The sequence below is a fragment of the Grampus griseus genome (genome assembly GCF_964374135.1).
Source record: "Grampus griseus genome assembly, chromosome: 6".
Taxonomy (NCBI): domain Eukaryota; kingdom Metazoa; phylum Chordata; class Mammalia; order Artiodactyla; family Delphinidae; genus Grampus; species Grampus griseus.
The window spans coordinates 92,749,255-92,770,454 of record NC_139000.1 but is presented as its reverse complement, the minus strand read 5'-3'; the positions used below and the strand labels follow the sequence as shown (position 1 = coordinate 92,770,454).

Here is a 21,200-nt window from a genome sequence, read left to right as displayed (position 1 = left end):
TTCACTCTAAAATATTTTCCTAGCAGCTAAAAAAGCAATTTAACAGACACAAAATGCACACCGAAAGAAGGGTGCTTTTTACAGTGCTTTCAAAGTTTTTAAAATGCTGATATTTTATAGAAAACTGTATCCCCATTTGGCACATGGAAAAGAGAAATGGGGTTAAATGGTTTCTCCCAAGGTAACTAGGTGTGGCAGTATTTACATAAGTGGAGGTAGCCCAGAGTATTAAGTTGGGTTTCTTTTTGTTCAGTTGGAGATTCTAGACAATTCTTTAGGAATTAAATTAATGACAGAGCTATAAAATCTACCTTGGCTCTATTAAACTTATCCCTAGTTCTTAGTGTCTTCATAAGTGAATTTAAATGGTACCCCCTTAGGATTTCCCTGGTGGCGCAGTGGTTGGGAATCTGCCTGACAATGCAGGGGACACGGGTTCGATACCTGGTCCGGGAAGATTCCACATACCACGGAGCAGCTGAGCCCGTGCGCCACAACTACTGAGCCTGCGCTCTAGAGCCCGTGTGCCGCAACTACTGAGCCCATGTGCTGCAACTACTGAAGTCTGCACGCCTAGAGCCCATGTTGCATAACAAGAAGCCACTGCAATGAGAAGCCCGCATAATGCAACAAAGAGTAGCCCCACCTGCCGCAACTAGAGCAAGCCCATGCACAGTAACAAAGACCCAACACAGCCAAAAATTTAAAATAAATAAATTAAAAAATGGTACCCTCAATCACACCAAGCTAATGGGTTTAAACCCACCTAACATTTTATTTCTATAAAGTGAATTTATTTCCTCAGGACTAAAATTATAAAACTGAAATCATCCAACATCCTCAATAGTCACAAATTAACCTTAAGAAAACAAACCTCAGTAACTTCAAACAGTGATAAATGCAACATACAAACTTTATTTAACAAAAGTAACAGGTAAAGTCAAACAGGCACTTACATTAAAAGAAAAACTGACTAGAAATTTTAAACACCTTACAGTAACCTACTTGCAGTTGCACTTAACTGAGCTTTGTTGCTGTGAAGAATACAGCTCATGCACAGGAATGGATGAACACTTTGTACATTTTTCAAGTATTCACTGAATACTACCTTATATACACATATACATTAAATTTGAAAAAGATTTAATTGATGATCCCCAGATATACTTCATTTTTGTTGATCTTTTGGTAGAGGTCGTCTAAAGAGAAGAATGTGTGGTTCTGTAGAAAGAAAATGTTTTATATTATTTTAATATTATATGGTTAATTTTCATTCATTCAACATAAATTCAAAGAGTTCTCAGTTGAACCAAAATAAAGTAAAATAAATCTATGGTCAATTAATGTTACTTATTGAGGTATCTGAAATAAATTTTGCTCCATGTCACTGTAAACAGTAAACAGAAGAAAACAACCTAACAATATTCCCCCAGTTTTTACACACCCTGGAGAAAAGGGCTGTTAAGTAAAGATGCAATTTGAGAAGGAGAATGGTTTCTATCTTTAGAATCTCAATTCCAGTGAAAAGAAAAAGGTCTTCTCTTCTTTGGAAAAGACACTTAACACCTCATTCAAAATATGCAGGTCCTAGGGGCCCATCCCTGTAGATTCTGTTTCGGCAGGTGGAGGACTGACTATGAACCTACAGGTAAGGTCCTCAGCTGCATTGTATTATCTGGAGAAACACCTTTTTAATATAATTATATGCTCCAATCCCAAGAAAGTTACAAGTCTTAGAGTTTTTGCTGCTGCTGCTGCTTTTAACAAAAGCAGAAAGCAAGATAGCTTTAGTTTCACCTAATTCAGCTTCTAAGACTTAAAATTTTGTTCAAAGCAGTTTAAGTCCTTTAGTTAGATTTACTGATAACCCAAAAACACAGTTTAACACCACAAAGTTTCTTAGTCTGGTTTACTAATAGTTACTAACAGTAATCTGGAAAATTCTCTGGTAAATACCACGTAATAGCATAAGCACTCAAGTATAACACAGGCAGCACATTTGAGTTCACTAGCTATGCTATCTCATTTCATCTTAATGTGGTAGATACTAATTGTCTAAAGGAAAAAACAAATCACTTCAAATTGCATCAATTTCTATACACAGAACTTCAGGACACTCAGTTGTCTTACATTAAGTTCTTAGTTTTCAAAGAGGAGATACCAGAATTCTAAATATATTTATGGCAAAATACTTCAAGATACTACTAGCAATGACACGCATTTTAAAATAAAACAGAATATCCTTTTCTTTTTTCTTAACTAAATAGTTTATTTTTGCAGTTTAGAAGAATGCATTATTTTCACTCATGGTATTTTATTTACTATAAAATTGGAACCCTCTCTAGGGAGGTATCAGTCATTCAAAAATAGTCAAGCTTATCAGAGTTACTTTGGGATACCACTGAAACGTCAATATTACTAAAAAAATTTTAACAACCACTACTGTTTTAATTCAGTTAGTGCTTCCCTAATAGCAAAACTTACCTGGCTCATGAATCATGTAATGAACCCAGCCTAGACTCTGTTGGACACCAAGTCTCCTCCACTCCTCTTCAGACATCAGATGGGTTTTGGGTACTTGTTTGGAAAGTTCTCTGGGTAACATGACATGCCTGTTAAAAAATACAGTGAAATATTAGTGCTCTAAGTGACTATGCCTTTCCTACAATTATGGTCACTTTATACATGCATCTTTAGGATACTTAAAATTTGAGTTCTTTGCCCTTAAAGTTCTTTAAAGCAACCCTGTTACATTACCATTAGCATCAATCTTAAAGACTACTCTCTACTACCTTTAATTCTGGATCTTGATGGCCTGTGTTCAAATTAGAGATTAGAATATGCAGTCCAAAAGTAGAAGGCATTTTATTTATGATTAACTTTTTTCCCTAATAGAGACTGCTTGCTAATTGTCTCAATCTTCTTCAGGAATAGAACCTCAAAAACTAAGTGGGACACATGGTTATACAAGACATCCCAGCCTCCCCTGCAGCTACCTCTGGTCACATGTGACTAAATCCTGCCCAACGGGATATAAGCAGAATTTATGCAACTTATGGAAAGTATCCTCGAAAGAAAAGAACATGCCCAATTCTCTTTTTTCTCCTTCCTGTTAGTTATGAAGCAGATTGATATGATCAGGGAGCTAGAGAAACCATCTAAGACCACAGAAGTGATTATAAATTAAGAATGGTCCCTGATTTTAAGAAGTGTCATACTAGCCCCAGGTAGCAGGGCTGGGGGAATCTAGCTTGTTACAGTTAATTTGGGTTTCCTATTACTCTATAGATCTGTAGTAGACACAAGTCCTTGTACATAACTCCAGAAGTTGCTTTATACTTTGTTCGAAATTAAAAGCAAAGAACACTAAATGCACATATACACGTACCCGCTACCTAAAACAGACATTCAGTTTTCCAATAAGTTACTGGCCTATATCCAAAACTTTAATCAATTTTTAAAGAAGGCATGCAATATTCTTCAATGTCAAACCATTAAGAATAGGTACAATTGGAGATTTGAAAAATTCTTAGAAAACAAATATGCACCCCCACCGACTTCTTATTTAATTACAATTGAAAGGATCTTTATAAAAATCAAAATTCCCAGGCTCATTTTTAATCACTTCCGGGAGCAGTAGTTTTATACCGTCATCCATTACCACCAACCAAATTTTTTGACTAGTATTAGATATATGCCTGTGAATTTGTTGGCTGGGGTAAGAAAGGAGCAGTCAGGTCACAGGAAAACTGAACCCATACCCATAATAAGCACTAAACTGTCACCAACTTAAGTTCTAGTCTGTGAGTGGTTGGTTAAGTACCAATTTCCTATAATTTGCATAACAAAATCAAGCCTTAGAACTGTTGTGTTACGTTGCTTGCTGGCCACAAGGCCACCAAGTCAAATTATGCTTACTATCATAGTTGGTAAAAATTTTACCAATTACAGTGAACTACATGATGATTCTTAGCAATACTTACCAGCTAGCTCATTGACTCTTGAAATACTGCTTTAACATCTACTTTTAAGGCTCTGCAAATAGCCTGTTACCTTATTTCTATCCTCTACATAATTGTTGATTAGTCTCAAGAGAAATGTAAAATGCAAACTAGCTTTTGTACTCATATTATGTATGCCGTACAAAATGTTCCAATTTATGTCTAGATATAAGTCATATACCCTACCTTCTCCATAAACCATGGAGACAGGCTAACTTCATCAGGATTTGATTACGAGGGAAAAATGTGTAAGTAGCTTCAAACTCAGATGGGAAGTCTACCTGTATTTTTTTCTGCATGGATATAACTCCTCTATGTATTTCTAACTACATGTAAGGAGAACTGTTTCCAAAAATCTAACATTTCAGTACCAAGGGCTTATCATGGAGGGTGAAGAGGGGGTTAAAAAAAGGCCACAGCAGTACAAACAACAAAGGAGCTACTAAGATAACACTGCAAGATACAATTAAATTTCCCTTCTCTGGACATTACTGTCCTGTTTGATAACGGCAAGTGGCTTGGTCAAGAAAGACCAGGTTTCATTAATATTGGATTAGATATTAATTAGATTAATACTGGATTAGATAGTAATTAGATTAAAACTGGATTAGAATATATCATTTCAGATATGACAGGATTTTCTTCTATTCATTACTACACATAAACCACTTAGTCTATTAGGCTAAAATCTTGATAGCATAGACTAGTTTACTTCGTGCTCATCAATGATTATGCTAGTATACTGAAACTAGAAAATGTAACTACTGCCAGGAAAAGTCCTGAAAAGTACTACTCGGAGCCAGACATGTTTCACAATTAATATTTTCCCAGATTTTTAGAAAGATTGTGGTTTTACATTCTGTCCATTATTGGATAACCCCTGCTGGGCAATGCAGGTATTACTAACCTGCAAAGCTGCCCAGAGAAATCCTCCGTTTTTCTCCAGAGAAAGATTTACAAGATACTAAGAAAGAATTACAAGATACTAAGGGGAGGGGAAAAAAGAGGCCACCCACTGTTATATCCTTTCTAACTCAAATAGCATTCTTGGAAATCTAACGTAAAAGGATAGGAGGCAGAAAATAAGGTCACTATTTGGCCCCTCCTACAAGTTGGTAGTTTCCCAGAATGCAGCATCCTAGTCACCACCCAGGAGAACTGGGTGGCGCTGGTCTTTGAAGCCACACCCCAGCTAAGACTCCTGCATATATTAAAGCTAATGTTAAGTGTTTCTTCCCTCACACAATCCAATTTGCTAATCTTACACATTTAGCAACTATGTTCTAGTGCATCACATAATGATGCAGAAACCAGAAATCCCTCAAAGCCAAAAATTTTGCCGATACACTCTAGCAGAAAAAAATGCCCCAAATCCATTCGAGTTCTCAATTTTGTCTCAAAAGGAAGCCCCTTTAATAATAACCCAAGAGGATTAACACGCACCAGCCTCTGCCGAAGTCGCCATACTCAAGACACATTTCGAATCCCAAGGAAGCTCATTTTAGGGGGACTCCCCTACAAGCTACTTTTTAGGGCCATTAACTTCAAATGAGAGAAAAAGAGAAGTGTTTCTCTGGCGACGTTACCTGAGCAAAATTACCCTTCCGACAGCCTTTCGCCCGCTGTGACTGGGAGGGGGACGTTTGCCTAAATGCGAACTAGCCCTAAGTTCTTAGGAACCGCTGCGATTAGGGCTCTCGGCGTTGCACTTCAGCTACGCCAGGTACGCTCAGGCCCTCGGCCCCTTCCCCTTAAGGTAGCAATTCTGCACCAGAAGCGGCCCCATCCTCGCCCCAGCCTCGTCCTCTTCACAGACAGGAACAAAGGGCGGAAACCAGCCGGGCCGGCCCTCCAGGCGAGGAGAAGCGCAAGCTCCCGCCCGGGCGACCCGACCCCGACACAACCGCGACTCCCGGCAGGCCCCCGGGCTCGACCCTGACCCTACCGCCGGCCCCCGGCCCCGAGCTCCGACCCCAACCTCAGCCCGACGCACTTCCACCCCGATTCCCGGTCCTGGCCCCTGGTACCCGGCCCAAGTTCCAGCTCAGGCTCGGCCGGGGCCGCGGCTGAGTTAGGCCGTCCGGTCCGCTCACCGGTACTCGTAGTGCTCATCGAAGTACTTGTCCGAGTAGTAGATCTGCTTATGGGCCATCCTGCGGGAGGGCGGTGGGCAGCAAGGGATTGGAGCGACGAGGCGCGAAGAACGGGCGCAGGCGACCGACACGCCCTCGCCAACTGAAGGCAACGACTCGACTGAGACCAACCGACCGTAAGCCAAACGAGTCCGGTTTGAATCCGACAGCCCGCCGCTGATTGGACGACGGTGTTGACCAATCACCTTCCACGCACTCTGTGGATACGCCGGGACCGGCTCCCAGCCTATCGTCGCCGCCCCTCCGCGGCGTTCGCACCCAGATCAGCCAATCAAAGGCCTGTTGCGAGGTCGGCCTAGGAAAGAAGTGGATGATTGGCGTGGCGTGAGGGCGGGGATCTCCCTGACGAAAAGGGGAGGGGCCAGGGAAGGGCGGAGCCGGGACGTTAAGGGCCGTAGAGCGCGTGCGCAGGGGTTTAGAAAGTTCCAGGTCCGCGGAGCCGTTGGGGCAGCGAGCCTGCGGGAGGGGTAAGGTATCGCGGGGTTTGGCGAGGGCGGGGGGTGGGGACTGCCCGACGAACGGCGCTCTGTGCGCAGGCGTACCTTCCCCAGACCCGGCTCCGCGTCTTAAGTCAGTGGGAGGTGAGAAAAGCCAGCCCGTGGTCCTAGACTGTGGGAAACCCAGGCGTGGGAAGCGTGAGGGGAGGAGTATCACCGCGGGCGCCCAAGGCCGGTTTGTGGGAGTAAGGACGGGGAGAAGCAGAAGTTGTGCCCAGACATGAGGAAGACGTCCAGATGTCTCACCGCGGCGATGCGCGCCGCCAGGATGAGTGGGACGTTCCGGAGCTTTGCCACGGAGTGCTGCGTAGATGGCGGTGGGGCCATGGCCCAGAGACCTATGTTAGGTGAAAACTGTCTTCCCATGCCGTTTGCGCACTCCGACAACTCTGTAGATATGCGTGTGTGCGTGTATATGGGAAAATAAAAAGATTACTAAAATAATGATGTTTAGTAGAGGACAATGGGATTAAAAGTGGTTAGCAAAAATTCCTTTGGGGGCTTCCCTGGTGGCGCAGTGGTTGAGAGTCCGCCTGCCGATGCAGGGCACACGGGTTCGTGTCCCGGTCCGGGAAGATCCCACGTGCCGTGGAGCGGCTGGACCCGTGAGCCATGGCCGCTGAGCCTGCGCGTCCGGAGCGTGTGCTCCGCCACGGGAGAGGCCACAACAGTGAGAGGCCCGTCTATCGCAAAAAAAAATCCTTTGGCTTCTTAGCATTGAATCCTAGTTTAAAATACAGGTACGTGTAGGGAATTCCCTGGCGGTTCAGTGGTTAGAACTGGGCACTTTCACTGCCGTGTACGTGGGTTCGATCCCTGGTCAGGGAACTAAGATCCGGCATGACTCAGCCAAAAAAAGGAAAGATGTGAATAGCCCGTTAAGGGAGATGGGTAAGGAAGTCACTAACTTTTTGGTGGAACCTGGGAAAGGAAAGCTTACTAAGAGGTATATTTTTACAGAGACCATTGTGGAAAATCTCAAACACAGAAAAGTAGAATAGTAATATAATCACCTTCCAGGTACCAGTTGCTCAGCTTCAGCCATTAACGTTTGGCCCATCTTGTTTCATCTATTCCCCCTCTTTCCTAGATTTTTTTTTTTTTTCCTTTGAGGTACGCGGGCCTCTCACTGCTGTGGCGTCTCCCGTTGCGGAGCACAGGCTCCGGACGCGCAGGCTTAGCGGCCATGGCTCACGGGCCCAGCCGCTCCACGGCACGTGGGATCTTCCCGGACGGGGGCACGAACCCGTGTCCCCTGCATCGGCAGGCGGACTCTCAACCACTGCGCCACCAGGGAAGCCCTCCTAGAATATTTTTAAAGAGATCCCAAATAAAATGTTATTTCACTCTGAGATAATACTTCTGTGTATGTCTCTGTACACGGTATACAATCTCAGGAAAAATTTTAAAAATACTTAGCGCCGTGTCATTACTACACTTAGATTCCTCGTTAGTCTCTGTTAGTTGTTTTCTATTTGGTCTCTCCGTCTTTCCTTCATCTGCTTCCCCTTGCTTGTGTTCCTCTACTGGCTCAAGAAGCCAGAGAAAGACTGAAGAGTCCTATATCAATTAACTTACAGCAGTAATTAAAAGTCCAACTCTGGTAGTGGCAGCATAACTTTGTGAATAGGAAAAAACAACTGTATACGTAAGGGTGAACCGTATGTACGGTATATGAATATTTCAATTAAAAACATAAAAATAAAGCTCTAGCCCCAAATGGCTTTACAGAAAAGTTTTACCAAGAGTTTATTTCTTAATTATAAACTCTTCTAGAGCAGAAGTTTATTCTATTAGGCAAGAATAATGTTGATTCAAAAAAACAACATGAGAAAGGAAAGTACCTGTACCTTCCACTCAAATAGATACATGTAAAAATCCTAAATAAAATGCTGGCCAACTGAATCCAATTGTGTTTTTTAAAAGGGTGATATATTATCTTCAAATGCAAGGATAGTTTAATATTAGAAAATCTGTTAATGTAATTCACCACATTAACAGTGGAAGTGAGAAAAAAATCCTCTCAATGGAAGCAGAAGAAAACATTTCCTAACATTCACCACTCTTTTATAATACAAACTGTAAACCCACCACTCACCAGTGATAACACTTAGTAATTAGGAGTAGGAGGAAACTTTGTTAACCTTGTAAAGGTATCTATAAAAAACAATATCATTCTCATGAGGGAACATTGGGAGCATTCTCTTTAAAATGTTCTATTATCTCCAATTATATTGAACAATGTACAGAAGTCTGCCGTCACAATTAAGAGAAGTTTAAGGCAAATTATTTGGAAAGAGAAATAAAACTATCATTTGCAACTGATGTAATTATATGTCTAAGATTCATATCCAAAGTCTGTTGCATTCCTATATAGCAGAAACAACTAGAAAACCTATTCAAAAAGAAAGTATTAGCATCAAATTCACCTACCTAGGAATAAGCCTAACAAAGGATATACAAAGTGCTGATATGCAAAATTATGAAATTTTGAGAGACAAAAATGAAGACTTGAATAAATGGACAAATATACTATGTTCATGCTTAGGAAGACTCAATATGGTCAAGATATAAATTATCTCCAAATTGATTGTCAAGTCAATCTAATTCCAATAAAAATACCACATTCAAAGAACTTATTTGACTATAATATGGATGAGAAAAGGGCCAAGAATAGCAAAGACACTTTAATGGATTCTAGTAGATCGTGATTTATTAAGAACCTATAGTAATTAAGACAGTGTAGCAGTGGCTTATAAAAATTAAGATACCTTGATAGACAAACTGACTTTGGGATGTAATAACCAGCCCAGTATAATGTTCACTGCAGTTTTGTTGAAGTTCTAGCTACTCTGTCATTTTGAGGTTGTGTGTACTCTTTTCATTACTAATTTGCTAAATTTTTATCATAAATACACATTGTAGTTCACCACATACTTTAAAAGATTTTCTATTTTACATTTGATTATTTTTTTGGAATTATGACTATAAGTTATAAATATCATAAGAGATTAAAGGATATTAGTAACTGCAGTCTTAAGGAAAGGTCAAATAGCAATATTATTGAAAACTAAATAGTTGAAATAAAATATTCAGTAGGTAAACTGAAAGTATTGTGGATACTAATGAAGAACAAATCAGTGAACTAGAACACAGGGCTGAGTAACAGTCGCAGAAACCATCAGTTAGGGGTAGAGATGGAAAACATGAAGTAAAAAGACCTGGAGGCTAAAGGGAGAAGTGATAACATTCGATACAAGAGTCCCATTTGATACAAGGGAGAGAATAAACAGGAGAGGAAATACTATACAAATATAATGGCTGTGAATTTCCCAATTTTAAGTAAAGATAAAAAAGACTTCAGATTGAAAGGGCTTATAGAGTGCCAGCGAGAGATTATAGTGCAATTTAAGAACGTCAAAGAGAAAGGAAAGTTCTAAAAGCTTCCAGGGAGAAGTTGCCAATCACACCTACAAAGCAACAAGAATAGACAATAACAATCTCAAAAGCAACACTGGATTCAAGAAGAAAATGTATTACTGTTCACAAAGTGTTGAAAGAAGGAGTAGAATAAATTCAAGACAATTTAAAATATATTGGAAATAAAGCAAAGTAACTTTGTACATTTATTGTCTAAAAAAGCAAAGTCTGAATTTACCTAATCATATTGTTACTATTCTTATTGAAATATTTTGTCACTTTTTCATAGGTGAAAAACTGGGTTCTGATTAAGATTTTTGTCATTTATTACTATGGAATCTTTTAAAGGTTGCCAAAGGATGTGAATGGATGGAGAGAATAAACTGTGAAGGAAAACAGCTTTTAAGAGCAACGTTTCTCAAATTAGGTTCCACAGATGGGAAGGATCCTCAAGTTCCCTGCCAGACTGTTTAAACTTTGCGTTTTAAGTCCATGGACAAATTAATTCTACATCATCTATACAACTTCTTAATTTCAGAGCCCAAGCATGTTTTTTGTTCCTGTTAGTCTTCCTTTAATTGTGTGGACCAATGAGAAACTAACAGAGTTAGAATATGTCAAAGGAAAACAAAAGGTACACTATAGAAAAGTTTTTGCAGTTGTTAGAATAAAGTAATAAAGGATTTGTCTTTTGTTCCTGATCACAAATTCCTAAATGGTTGGGGCCGGTGCGGGGCTGGGGGAGGCTCCCCTTACCAACACCACCAAGCATTTCTCTGACACCAGCTGTATATTCTGCAATTCAGCTCAGTGCTGACACTATCTACCTGGAGGTAGCCACAGGTTAAGGCTCAGTCGTACAAGACTGCCCCCGGCCCCACCACACACACAACTTCAGACACCAGTCTCAAGCCCAGTTTTGTTACCTGTGCTTCTGATCGACCGAATACAAACTGGAGGTTCCTACGACCACCTGCAACTCAGGATGCCAATTGCAAGTCCAGATTGTCACCTGAACTTCTGACCAACCAGCTATGGATCAGAGGTTCCCACAACTCCCTCCTCAGGTTTAATTAATTTGCTAGAGTGGCTCACAGAACTCAGAGAAACATGTTACTTCCTAGATTACTGGTTAATTATAAAAGGATTCAACTCAGGAGCATCCAGATGCAAGAGATGCACAGGGCAAGGCATGGGGAAAGGGGACAGAGCTTCCATGCCCTCCCTGAGCTCTCACCAAGCGTCCACACGTTCACCAACCAGAAGCTCTCCAAACCCCGTCTTTTTTCTCTTTTGGGTTTTCATGGAGACCTCCTTACACAGGCCTGATTGACTAAATCATTGGCCATTGGTGACTGATTCAGCCTCCAGCCCCTCTCCCCTCTCCGGAGGTCAGGAGGTGGGACTGAAATTTCCAACATTCCGGTGTTTGGTTACACTGGTAGCCAGCCCCCATTCTTTTTTTTTTTTTTTTTTTGGCGGTACGTGGGCCTCTCCCCGCTGTGGCCTCTCCCGTTGCGGAGCACAGGCTCCGGAGGCTCCGGACGCGCAGGCTCAGTGGCCATGCCTCACGGGCGCAGCCGCTCCGCGGCATGTGGGATCTTCCCGTACCGGGGCACGAACCCGTGTCCCCTGCATTGGTAGGCGGACTCTCAACCACTGAGCCACCAGGGAAGCCCCAGCCCCCATTCTTATGTGCATTCCGAAAGTCACCTCATTAACATAGGAGGACACCTTTATTGCTCTCTGGTCTTTGTAAATTACTAGCATTTTAGGAGCTCTGTGCCAGAAACAGGGTCAAAGACCAAATAAGTATTGCTTTTATAAATCACAATATCACAATATGAAGTATCAAAAAGCCCAATAGGATTGGTAAGTCATGCTGGCCTCAAAAAAAAACCATCTTTAAGACTATCATAGTGTGTTGACGGTGATGATTGGTTTCAGCAAAACATCTATCACATTAAAGTCAATTTAATTTGTATTTAAACTGAAGTTAGTTTATCTTGTATTTGACATTTTGATGTTTTGTTTAAAAGGTATAAGCCGTATTCTATTTTTGTATATTTAGGTATATAACGTTATAATAAAGATATGTGGGTTTTTTCCCCTAGTATAATGGATATAAAGTTTACACTGGTGATTGATTGGAGAGATTTACTTCCCTTCAAAAGTGATCTGTACACTTCTTAACGTTTGAAAATCTCTACTAGAATGTGGGGATATCTCCCTCTGGTCGGCTGTGAGCCACAGCTTCTGGGATGCCCTTCACCTCGTGGTCTTGATGCTGAAAACTCAACCTCTGTGCACTGGTGCTGAATCAAATCTCAGAGATGGAGTTTGGGGTGAAGTGAAAAAGAATACCTGCATTGCTTTGCCAGGCAAAGGGGGACACAGCAGGCTTGTGCCCTGAAAAACTGTATGTCCCAACCCGGGAAGATTAGTGAGGAGTTTTATAGCAATGGCTCAAGGGCAGCGTTGCTGATAAGGATCAGGGTGTGTGCAGAGCCTGCACTCCTTTAATCTGGGCTCAGGTGGTTTCCTCCCTTGTCTCTGCATCCCCTCCCTTCCCTGATTAGCAACTGTTCTAATCTGTCCTTTGGGACTCAGGGAAGGTAGTGAAGGTTGGAGTCTATTCCCTACAAATAAGAAATGGGGAAACAGAAAGGCTTCGGTGCCTGGGAGCCCCATAGGGTCCTGCTCATTTCAGTCTCTGTGGGAAGAGCCTCCTGGAGCTCGGCTGCGTGCAGACTACTATGCTGTGTGCACAGGCACTAGCTGCATCCTGTGTTACCTCCTGCAAATCTTCCCTCAAGACAGAAAAATTTCACATAAAGTCCTAACAATCAGAGAGTTTTAGAAGAATGCAAACACTTGAGGGCTGAGGAGTCATCTCAGTTAAATAGATTTTCCTACTAGTTCCCAGCTGAAACATTGCACAGTTGGAAGCAGGTTTTGATTCCCAGGAGGGGAGAAGGAGGGAATAAATTATTTTCACCTGGAGAGGAGGGAAAACTGCCCCAGGTAAACTTCATGGAGAAAGTGATTGCTGCTTCCAGAGGGAGGGATGGAGATTTGCCAAACAGGAAGAATATTCTGGACCAACGTTCCCCTCAGAAAATACAAAAAGAACTAATAATCCTGGGACCATGAACAACAGACCTCAGTCATGGTACTGTGAAGGCCTTTAAAAGGAGGAGGGGGAGGACAGGGGTAATTGTTCATTTATCTGCGCTTTGCAAGGTGCTGGGCAGTGCAGAGAGCTGTAGAGCTTTGCCTCTGGGAATCCATGACCTGGATGCAGTGATGTCCCCATTTCTGAATCTGTTAAATATTCCAGGAAGTCATTTTGGTATGCCAAGTCATATGCAGAAAGTTTTTCTTTATCTTGTTCTGATAGTTTGGTAAAATGTGTGACAATTTTCCACAGGAGTTACTTACTAATTACAAAGGGGAAAATCCTACTTACAAAGAGGAGAAACCGGACACCTTAACCAAGTGATCAAAGGCACATCACCCATAAGAGCAGATGGAAATCACATGCCTTCAGATGTGGGACCACCACCACTTAAGCCAAAAATGCGCAACCTAAATCTACCAGTGAGGAAACATCAAATGGAAGTGGAGTAGTCTTTAAAATAAATGAACAGCAGTATTAAAAATTGTTAATATGAAAGACAAAGGTTGAGAAACAGTTCCATATTAAAGGAAGCCAAAGGGATATGACAACTAAATGCAGTATGTGATCCTGTACCAGGAAAAAGAAAAAAGGCTACAAAAGACGTTTTTGAGACATTTAAAGGATGGTAGGTCATATAAAGTGTCGAAGTTAAATTTTCTGAATTTGATAAGTATACTGTGGTTAGGTAAATAATGTCCTCATTCTTAAGAAATACATACTTCAGTATTAAGGATAAAGGAGCATGTCTGCAACCTACTCTCAAATGGTTCAAAATTAGACATGTACAGGGCTTCCCTGGTGGTACAGTGGTTAAGACTCCGTGCTTCTACTGCAGGGGGCTCAGGCTCAATCCCTGGTTAGGAAAGTTCCTCATGCTGTGAGGTACGGCCAAAAAAAAAAAAAAGGCATGTACTGTTTTACTATATATATTTACATATCTTACATACTATATATATTTTATATATATAAAACACTATAAGTATATACACACAAATACAGTAATTTCCTCAGAATTAGGACATTCTTTAATGTGTCTGTGAATGTATGGAGAAAGACAGAGAGAGAAAATGATAAAACATGTGATGGAATGTGAAAAATTGTGAATTGAGGTAATTTTGAAAAAAATGTGATTTGGGGGTAAAGGTTATATGGGAGTGTTTTGTATTATTCTTGCAATTTTCCTGTAAATTTGAAGTTATTCCAAAGTAAAACATTTTTAAAAATCAGCATGAATTATAAATTTAAGCATGGTTTTATAAAAAATAACAGTTACCATATGTGTTCCTAGAAGTTCCTAAAACTAGCATAAATTTTGGAGATTTAACATGGAAGCACTTGGCTAGTGGACCCCAGACAGATTCTGGGTCTGTGGGCCCTGTATTCTGTACTCAATGGGAGCTGAAAAATTCTGCTGCACTTCTTCTCCGTTTCTGTTTTTTTTTTTTTTTTCGTTGGCTGCTCAGCATGTGGGATATTAGTTCCCCGACCAGGGATGGAACCCATGTCCCCTGCATTGGAAACATGGAGTCTTAACCATTGAAACGTCAGGGAAGTCCCACCTCTCTGTTTTTATACTTGAAGGTAGAGCTCACAAAATCTCCCTGCTTCCTCAGAATACTTTAAATCTAAAAAGAAATGAGGAGGCCACAGGACAGAATGGTCTCAGGACCCCTCTGTGGACCCTTAGTGAACCCCACCCACCCAATGCCCTTTCCTTCAACTGGCACTCTGACCCTGCCAGCAAGTGCCCAAGGGAGCTGCCAGAAGTGCCTGACCCAGGCCAGGTTAAGGGAGAATCAATGACCGTGAATGTCAAATCTATGTCCCCCATGCTGCTTGGGTCTACAGCCCACACCCATCCATGGGACATACTGACATGGGGAATGTGATTTTCCCCATAACTGGTTCTGATAGCTAGCTCAGGGCCGACTGGATTATTGCTCATGGCCCCAGGATTATTAATTTTTTTTAGTTTTTTGAGGGGTATGTTGGTCCAGAATTTCCTTCCTGTTTGGCAACTTCCCATTTCTCCCTCTACTCCAAGTGAAATCAGTGCAGTCCCTCCTTTCTGTTTCCATAGATCTTTCTACTTTCTACCACTAGCCCTGTCACAGACATCTTTCATTTGCGCTATAGAACATGGGACCCTAACCCTCAACCGCCTGAAGAGCACGTGGCCCCATATGAGCAAGCTGTCATCTCTCCTGGAGTCTGGATGTTGAGAGGGACTGAACACAGCTGAAGCAAGTCATGCAGTGGCAGTTGTCCCCAAGTCGTGGGCTGGGTGTCCTTCCCCAAGCCCCCAGGCTGCCCCTCTCCTGCTTTCTGATCCTGTGAGTGACCTGGGGGTAATTCACTTTTATAGATTTAGCCTCCAAACAACCATAATGACTTAAAAAAAAAAAAAAAAGGCTTTCAGCAGAAGTGGATTATAGGCCTGTGGGACGTTGGAAGTGTTAGCTGCCTGAGGGACGGCTGTGTCACCGACTCCTGTTCTGTGACAGGCAGTGCACAGCGGACAGCTGGCCTGTTGAGCCATTGCCTGCGGCTCCCTGAGGCTCTAGGTCTCCTGACAGAGCTCGAGACCCCATAAAAGGAGAAGGGAACTGCCAAGATCACAGGGTTCCACAATTGTTTTGGACTCAGGAGCTGATTTAAAATGAGAAAAGAATGCCACGAATCTCAGTTCCCCTGTGAGGCAGGAGACAAATCTCAGGGTCTTTCCTTGACATCCTGAAAGCATCCCTGAAGCTTTGGCTTTAAGATCTCTGCAAAACCAAACCTCAGAGATGGATTTTACAGGTTCCTGAACTAGATTGCCAGTTGAATTCACTATCTCACCAGGTTTCTTCCTTGAAATTACAGCATTAATTTGGAAAGGATGAGTTCCCCAAATTGGTTTTGGTGTCATCGGGGCAAGTTGGAAGACTCAGCTCCCAAGTCCTCTTAATTATCCCCTTCCCCTATGTTTCTCTAGCTCGACAAAGCTGCCTCTCCTGTAGAAAAACATTATCTTCCTGCTTTAAGCTTCCCAGGATTCATACTTAACCTGCCTGGGGTGTGGGTGCATTGTGTTGTGTGTGTGATTGGGTGTGGTATGTGGTGTGTAGGTGGGGTGTGTGTGACTGAACCAGAGTAAGAAAGAGGAGGAACTGCAGGAGTTTACTAATTTATACTTGAGGAAAAAATTTTCTGAGCGTGGGAGGCTAAGAAGGGCAAAACCTAATTTTGGATAGGACGACATCGCTTCTGTGGATGTCCTTATCAGAAGTTCTGCATTCAAGGTGCTGGCTTGCAGCTGGTTACAACAGTTTCCAACAGTTTCCTGGGTTGGCTAACACAACCTAGACCAAATCCTGGCTCAAACAAAGGAACATTACAGGGCCAGAAATCTTGGCATAAAATATATAGGAAGAAATTTAAAATGTCAGAATAGAGGCATACAGATATGGACCTACTGTGGGGACAGAATTCCTCTATGATCATGGACCCCAGGGCTCCAAGCTTCCATCCTAACTTGGGCTCCAGCTGATTCACCTGGCCATAAGGCAGTTGTACCCAGGAACATTTGTTGGTTTGCAAACTGGCCCCCTTACACAGGGGGCAAGGAAAGACCAAAGAAAGAGGCAGAACACTCCAGATTGGTAGGTGACAGTAATAATCAAGGGACCTTACATAGGAGTCTGTCTTGGGTGGCTGCAGACCAGTAGACCTTCACACCTGCCCACAAGAATCTTAAGAGTTTATAGAGAGGCCTTACCTGGGTTCAGTCACATATTCAGTCCAGACGGTCTCAACAACACATTGCTCTCTCAAGACTAAGTCTCTGAAACAGCTCCAGCTGTGGGAATGGGAGTGTACATTCCAAGGACAGGGGAGTGGGTAAGGAACCTCTGATTGCCAGGATCCTGCTCTCACATCAACTAGAGGTCATGTCCTCTCGATGACCTCCTGCAACAACACTGAAGCATCACAGGAAGGTGGTCAGTACTTAATTGGGCCTGGCAAGACGTGAAAACACAAGGAAGCTTCTGGAAGACATGGGATTGCACTGTTCCCCTCCTAGGGTTCTTGTGTTTCCACTTTTTCATCATATGAAGCATATGGCCTTGTGACTGACTCACTGAGAATTACAAATAAAAAATAAAGGAGTTTGGTGTAAGAATATGGCTGCACTTAAGAGAAATACATATTTGAGGTACTGCATCCTTTTTAGGTGGCTCTGATGGACAACAGAGAAGGAGAAATGTCTTCCAAGTAGGCGTTGTTTGAGTAGAGCACCTCAATGTCCACTTCGCCTGCAAACAAAAATGGCCTGAGCTTCAGATCTGGACCTATTCCTCGTAAAAAGGAAAATGAGTTAAGAGACCAAACGAGGTTAAAGGCTTTCTTCAGCTGATGGGCACCCAGTGAGCACCCCCCCCCGCCCCCCAACTGGAGAAGGGTCAGCATTTTTATAGGACAGGAGAAAGTTGAGTACACATCCTTGCAGTTTTAACATAGGCAGCATTTTCTGTTTTAACCAAAACTTTGTGGGGGGTGGTTTCCTATTTTCGTGTCCTTTGTTTGGAGTTGTTGGTACAATCCTGATAACCATTTACCAGTTACTGCTTTTGCTAGCCTTGTGGTCCACTGGGTAGTCTAAGTTCATGGCACAAGGAAGGCAGGTAGTCAAAAAGAAAGAAAGCGGGCAAAGGGAGAAGGCAAGTGGGGAGTGGGACCTCTCTGTCATGCTTCTTTCAGTCCTTACATGGGTCCTGTCATCCATCAGGTACTTGGAAGGACTGAAATTGGAGGTCTGCAGGCAACAGGACTCGGGGCAGGGACATGAGACTATGCTGCTTGAAGAGGCCCAGAACCTAAGAATACAATGCTCAGTTTGAATGCTAACCAAAGGGCCCTTTCTATAGGAGAGATTCTTAACAATTAGGGGGTCTGGATGAACAATTATTAAAAGATTCTTCTGCTCCCTTGGACTCAAAAACATGAACTTCTATTGATACAACTCACTTGGCCATAATCAAGTGTCCAATTTGCCAGCAAGATAATCCAATGTGTAGCCCCAACTGGGTACCATATCTTACTCTGGATGTGATCTCGGAAAGGCAGCAGTGAGCGGTGGCGTGAAGTGAGATCTTAATTCCCTGAACAAGAATTGAACCTGGGTAGCCAGGATGAAAACCAGGAATCCTAGCCACTAGACCACCAGAGGCTAGATGTCAGAAGCAAAGTTCCCTTGGCTCTTACCCCCATTGAAAGCAAGAGTGTTTCAAGGAGGCAAAAACTGTAAAAACAGGTACAAAGTTTATTATTAGAGACACAGCATAACATGTGGGAGAGCACACAGAGAAGCAGTTTGTTTACTTATGACAGAAGCAAGGAAGAAATACACACCTGGAGAGAAAGGGTGTGGGCGTCCTCTCTAATGAGGAAGAGCTTAGTAAAGAGGTGATTTAAATCCTTTGTATAGGACAGTTACCTTTCACCAATTATCTTGTTTCTTTCTTCACACTTCACTGGTCCTAGGACCCTCCCCAAGATGCATGAACAAATTTTTGCTAAGATGGATCCCACCGAAGAGGCCTGTGGGTGCATGTCCACACTTATTATGGGGTGGTGCCCCCTCCCTTTTTAACCCCCAAGGAGCCTTCTTGTGCATATGCAGACGGGGAAGCTTTCCTTGGCCTCAGGAGTGGTCATCTTATCTCTTTACTTCAGCAGAGCTCAGCTTCTGCCACTTGCTTTGTCCTTGGAGTATCTGGGTGAGAACAAAGCTTCAGTTCTACTCCACTTGACAAACACCAGCTGTCCAGCCCAGGGGCCCATCTTTCTCCTACCTCAGATGCAGTTGCTAAATGTCATTTTGGGTTGTGTTCCATTTGGGGAGCAGGTGAGTGTGTTGGTGGTATTTGCAGAATGTTAGTCAGAGGCCTCTTGGTTAGGCAGAGATCTGTATGGAAAGGTGTGTCTATATGTGTGCTGGCAAGACAAGGCATCTCCCACTTCAGTCCTCACTCCAGGTGATTCTTGGTCTGCAATCTATGGGACTTTGTCCCCCTGACCACAAGAAGGGTTGGTAATGCATATTAGAATGACAACATCTTTTCTCTCAGGAAAGTGAATCTTGAGATGAGAGGCAATTAGAATGGCAGCAAACTTAGGTGACAGCATAGGAATTCTTGTTGCTGAGATCTTTGGGGTTGCTTTGGTTTCTGTCTCTCTTGGTTGATTGTCTAGATTGACCAATAATTATTTGAGTCACCAACACCGTTCCAGCAAATGCCATTTATGCTGAAGTTAGGTCAAATTTGGTACCTGTACTAATGTAATTGCTACTTTGTTTTCATTATATTAAAGTTAATCATTTGTGTGTTAGTCTAAACACACAGACTGTGTATAACATGAGTGCAAGATCAGGGCCTTACTTACTTTCGTCTCTCTGTTTCTGAAATTCAGCCTCTGTACACGGGTGCTGGATTAAATCTCAGAGACAGAGTTTTGGGTGAAGTATTAAAGAAAGAAATAGCTTTGCCAGGAAAAGGGGGCCAGAGGGGGCTAATGCCCTCCAGACTATATGCCCCGCCCTGGAAGGGGTAGTGAGGAGTGTTTTAGTGTTCAAAGAGGAGGGAGTGATCAGCTTGTGGGCATTCTTCTGATTGGTTGGTGGTGAGGCAATTGGGAGTCAGCATCATCAACCTTCTAGTTCTAAGCGGTCTGGGGTCTACATGCTTGTGGGCAGCATACAGTTAACTTCTTCCACCTGGTGGGGGTTTTAGTATCTGCAAAACAGCTCAAAGCACATGGCTCAGAATATTATCTACAGTTCTTGAGGTAGAACTAAAAGTCCTTGACTTTGTTCAATGGCTAAAGTATTATTATTTTGTCTTGCTTGACTGTTTTCCTTTCTTTCTGCATTTTCTCACTTCTCTGATTAAAATTTTTCCTTGGCTAAAGTTTTTCTACAAAAGGCAGGCAGAGGACATGGCTGTGGGTCTATTCTGGGAAGACCTCATAGGATTCTGCTCAGTTACGTCTCCAGGGTCAACACAATGCCTGGTTTGTAGTAGGTACTGAGTATCTCCTGTTTTTATTTTGCCTCATCACTGGTGAATTCATGTATCTATTATTTAAACACTTACCTCCATCGCCATCTATACTTTTCCTTCTATTGCTACTTGTGATCAGAAATGGCCACATGAATCTAAGCGAGAATAGTCAGTGTGCCCTGTGGAAGGTTTTGAAGGATTCTGATGAGGTTAAGTACAAGGATTTCATGCTATTTATTTTCACTGTCCAGAACTTTTACTCTGAGTTTCTACCAGCATGCTGCTTAGTTGGGATTTGCAAGACTAGAACCTTCTGGGAGGGTAGAGAATTGCTAGGGCTGCTCTAGAAGTGGAGAGAGCTGTTTGGTGCCTGGATGTGTTGTACTGAGTAGCTGGGTGGGAGAGGTGCCATGTCGGGAGGACAGCCGTCTCCTTGGAGCCAACCTTGAAGATCAGTGCCCTTTGCCCAGGTGGTATCAATGGAAAATCAATTGTCCCAGAGTCGTGGAGGCAGGTGGGCAGCCTTTGATATCAGCCGAGGGCCTTCTTCGATCCCAGGCAATGTTCATTGTTTTTATTTATTTATTTATTATTTATTTATTTATTTATTTATTTATTTATGGCTGTGTTGGGTCTTCGTTTCTGTGCGAGGGCTTTCTCTAGTTGTGGCAAGCGGGGCCCACTCTTCATCGTGGTGCGCAGGCCTTTCACTATCACAGCCTCTAGTTGTGGAGCACAGGCTCCAGACGCGCATGCTCAGTAGTTGTGGTTCATGGGCCCAGCTGCTCCGCGGCACGTGGGATCTTCCCAGACCAGGGCTCGAACCCGTGTCCCCTGCATTGGCAGGCAGATTCTCAACCACTGCGCCACCAGGGAAGCCCATTGTTCATTTTTTTATAGTT

At 42.7% G+C, this 21,200-nt stretch overlaps 1 protein-coding gene across 1 annotated transcript; it reads right to left on the bottom strand.

Moving 5' to 3' along the window:
* Positions 1 to 1,107: 1,107 nt before the first annotated feature.
* On the bottom strand, positions 1,108 to 6,295 carry CKS2 (CDC28 protein kinase regulatory subunit 2). Its single transcript, XM_082657453.1, has 3 exons — positions 6,095 to 6,295; positions 2,485 to 2,612; positions 1,108 to 1,221 (listed from the first exon to the last, which is right to left on the bottom strand). Exons 1-3 carry the CDS (start codon positions 6,151 to 6,153, stop codon positions 1,169 to 1,171), a joined length of 240 nt encoding a protein of 79 aa, XP_082513579.1. The 5' UTR covers positions 6,154 to 6,295; the 3' UTR covers positions 1,108 to 1,168.
* Between the last annotated feature and the right edge of the window lie 14,905 nt (positions 6,296 to 21,200).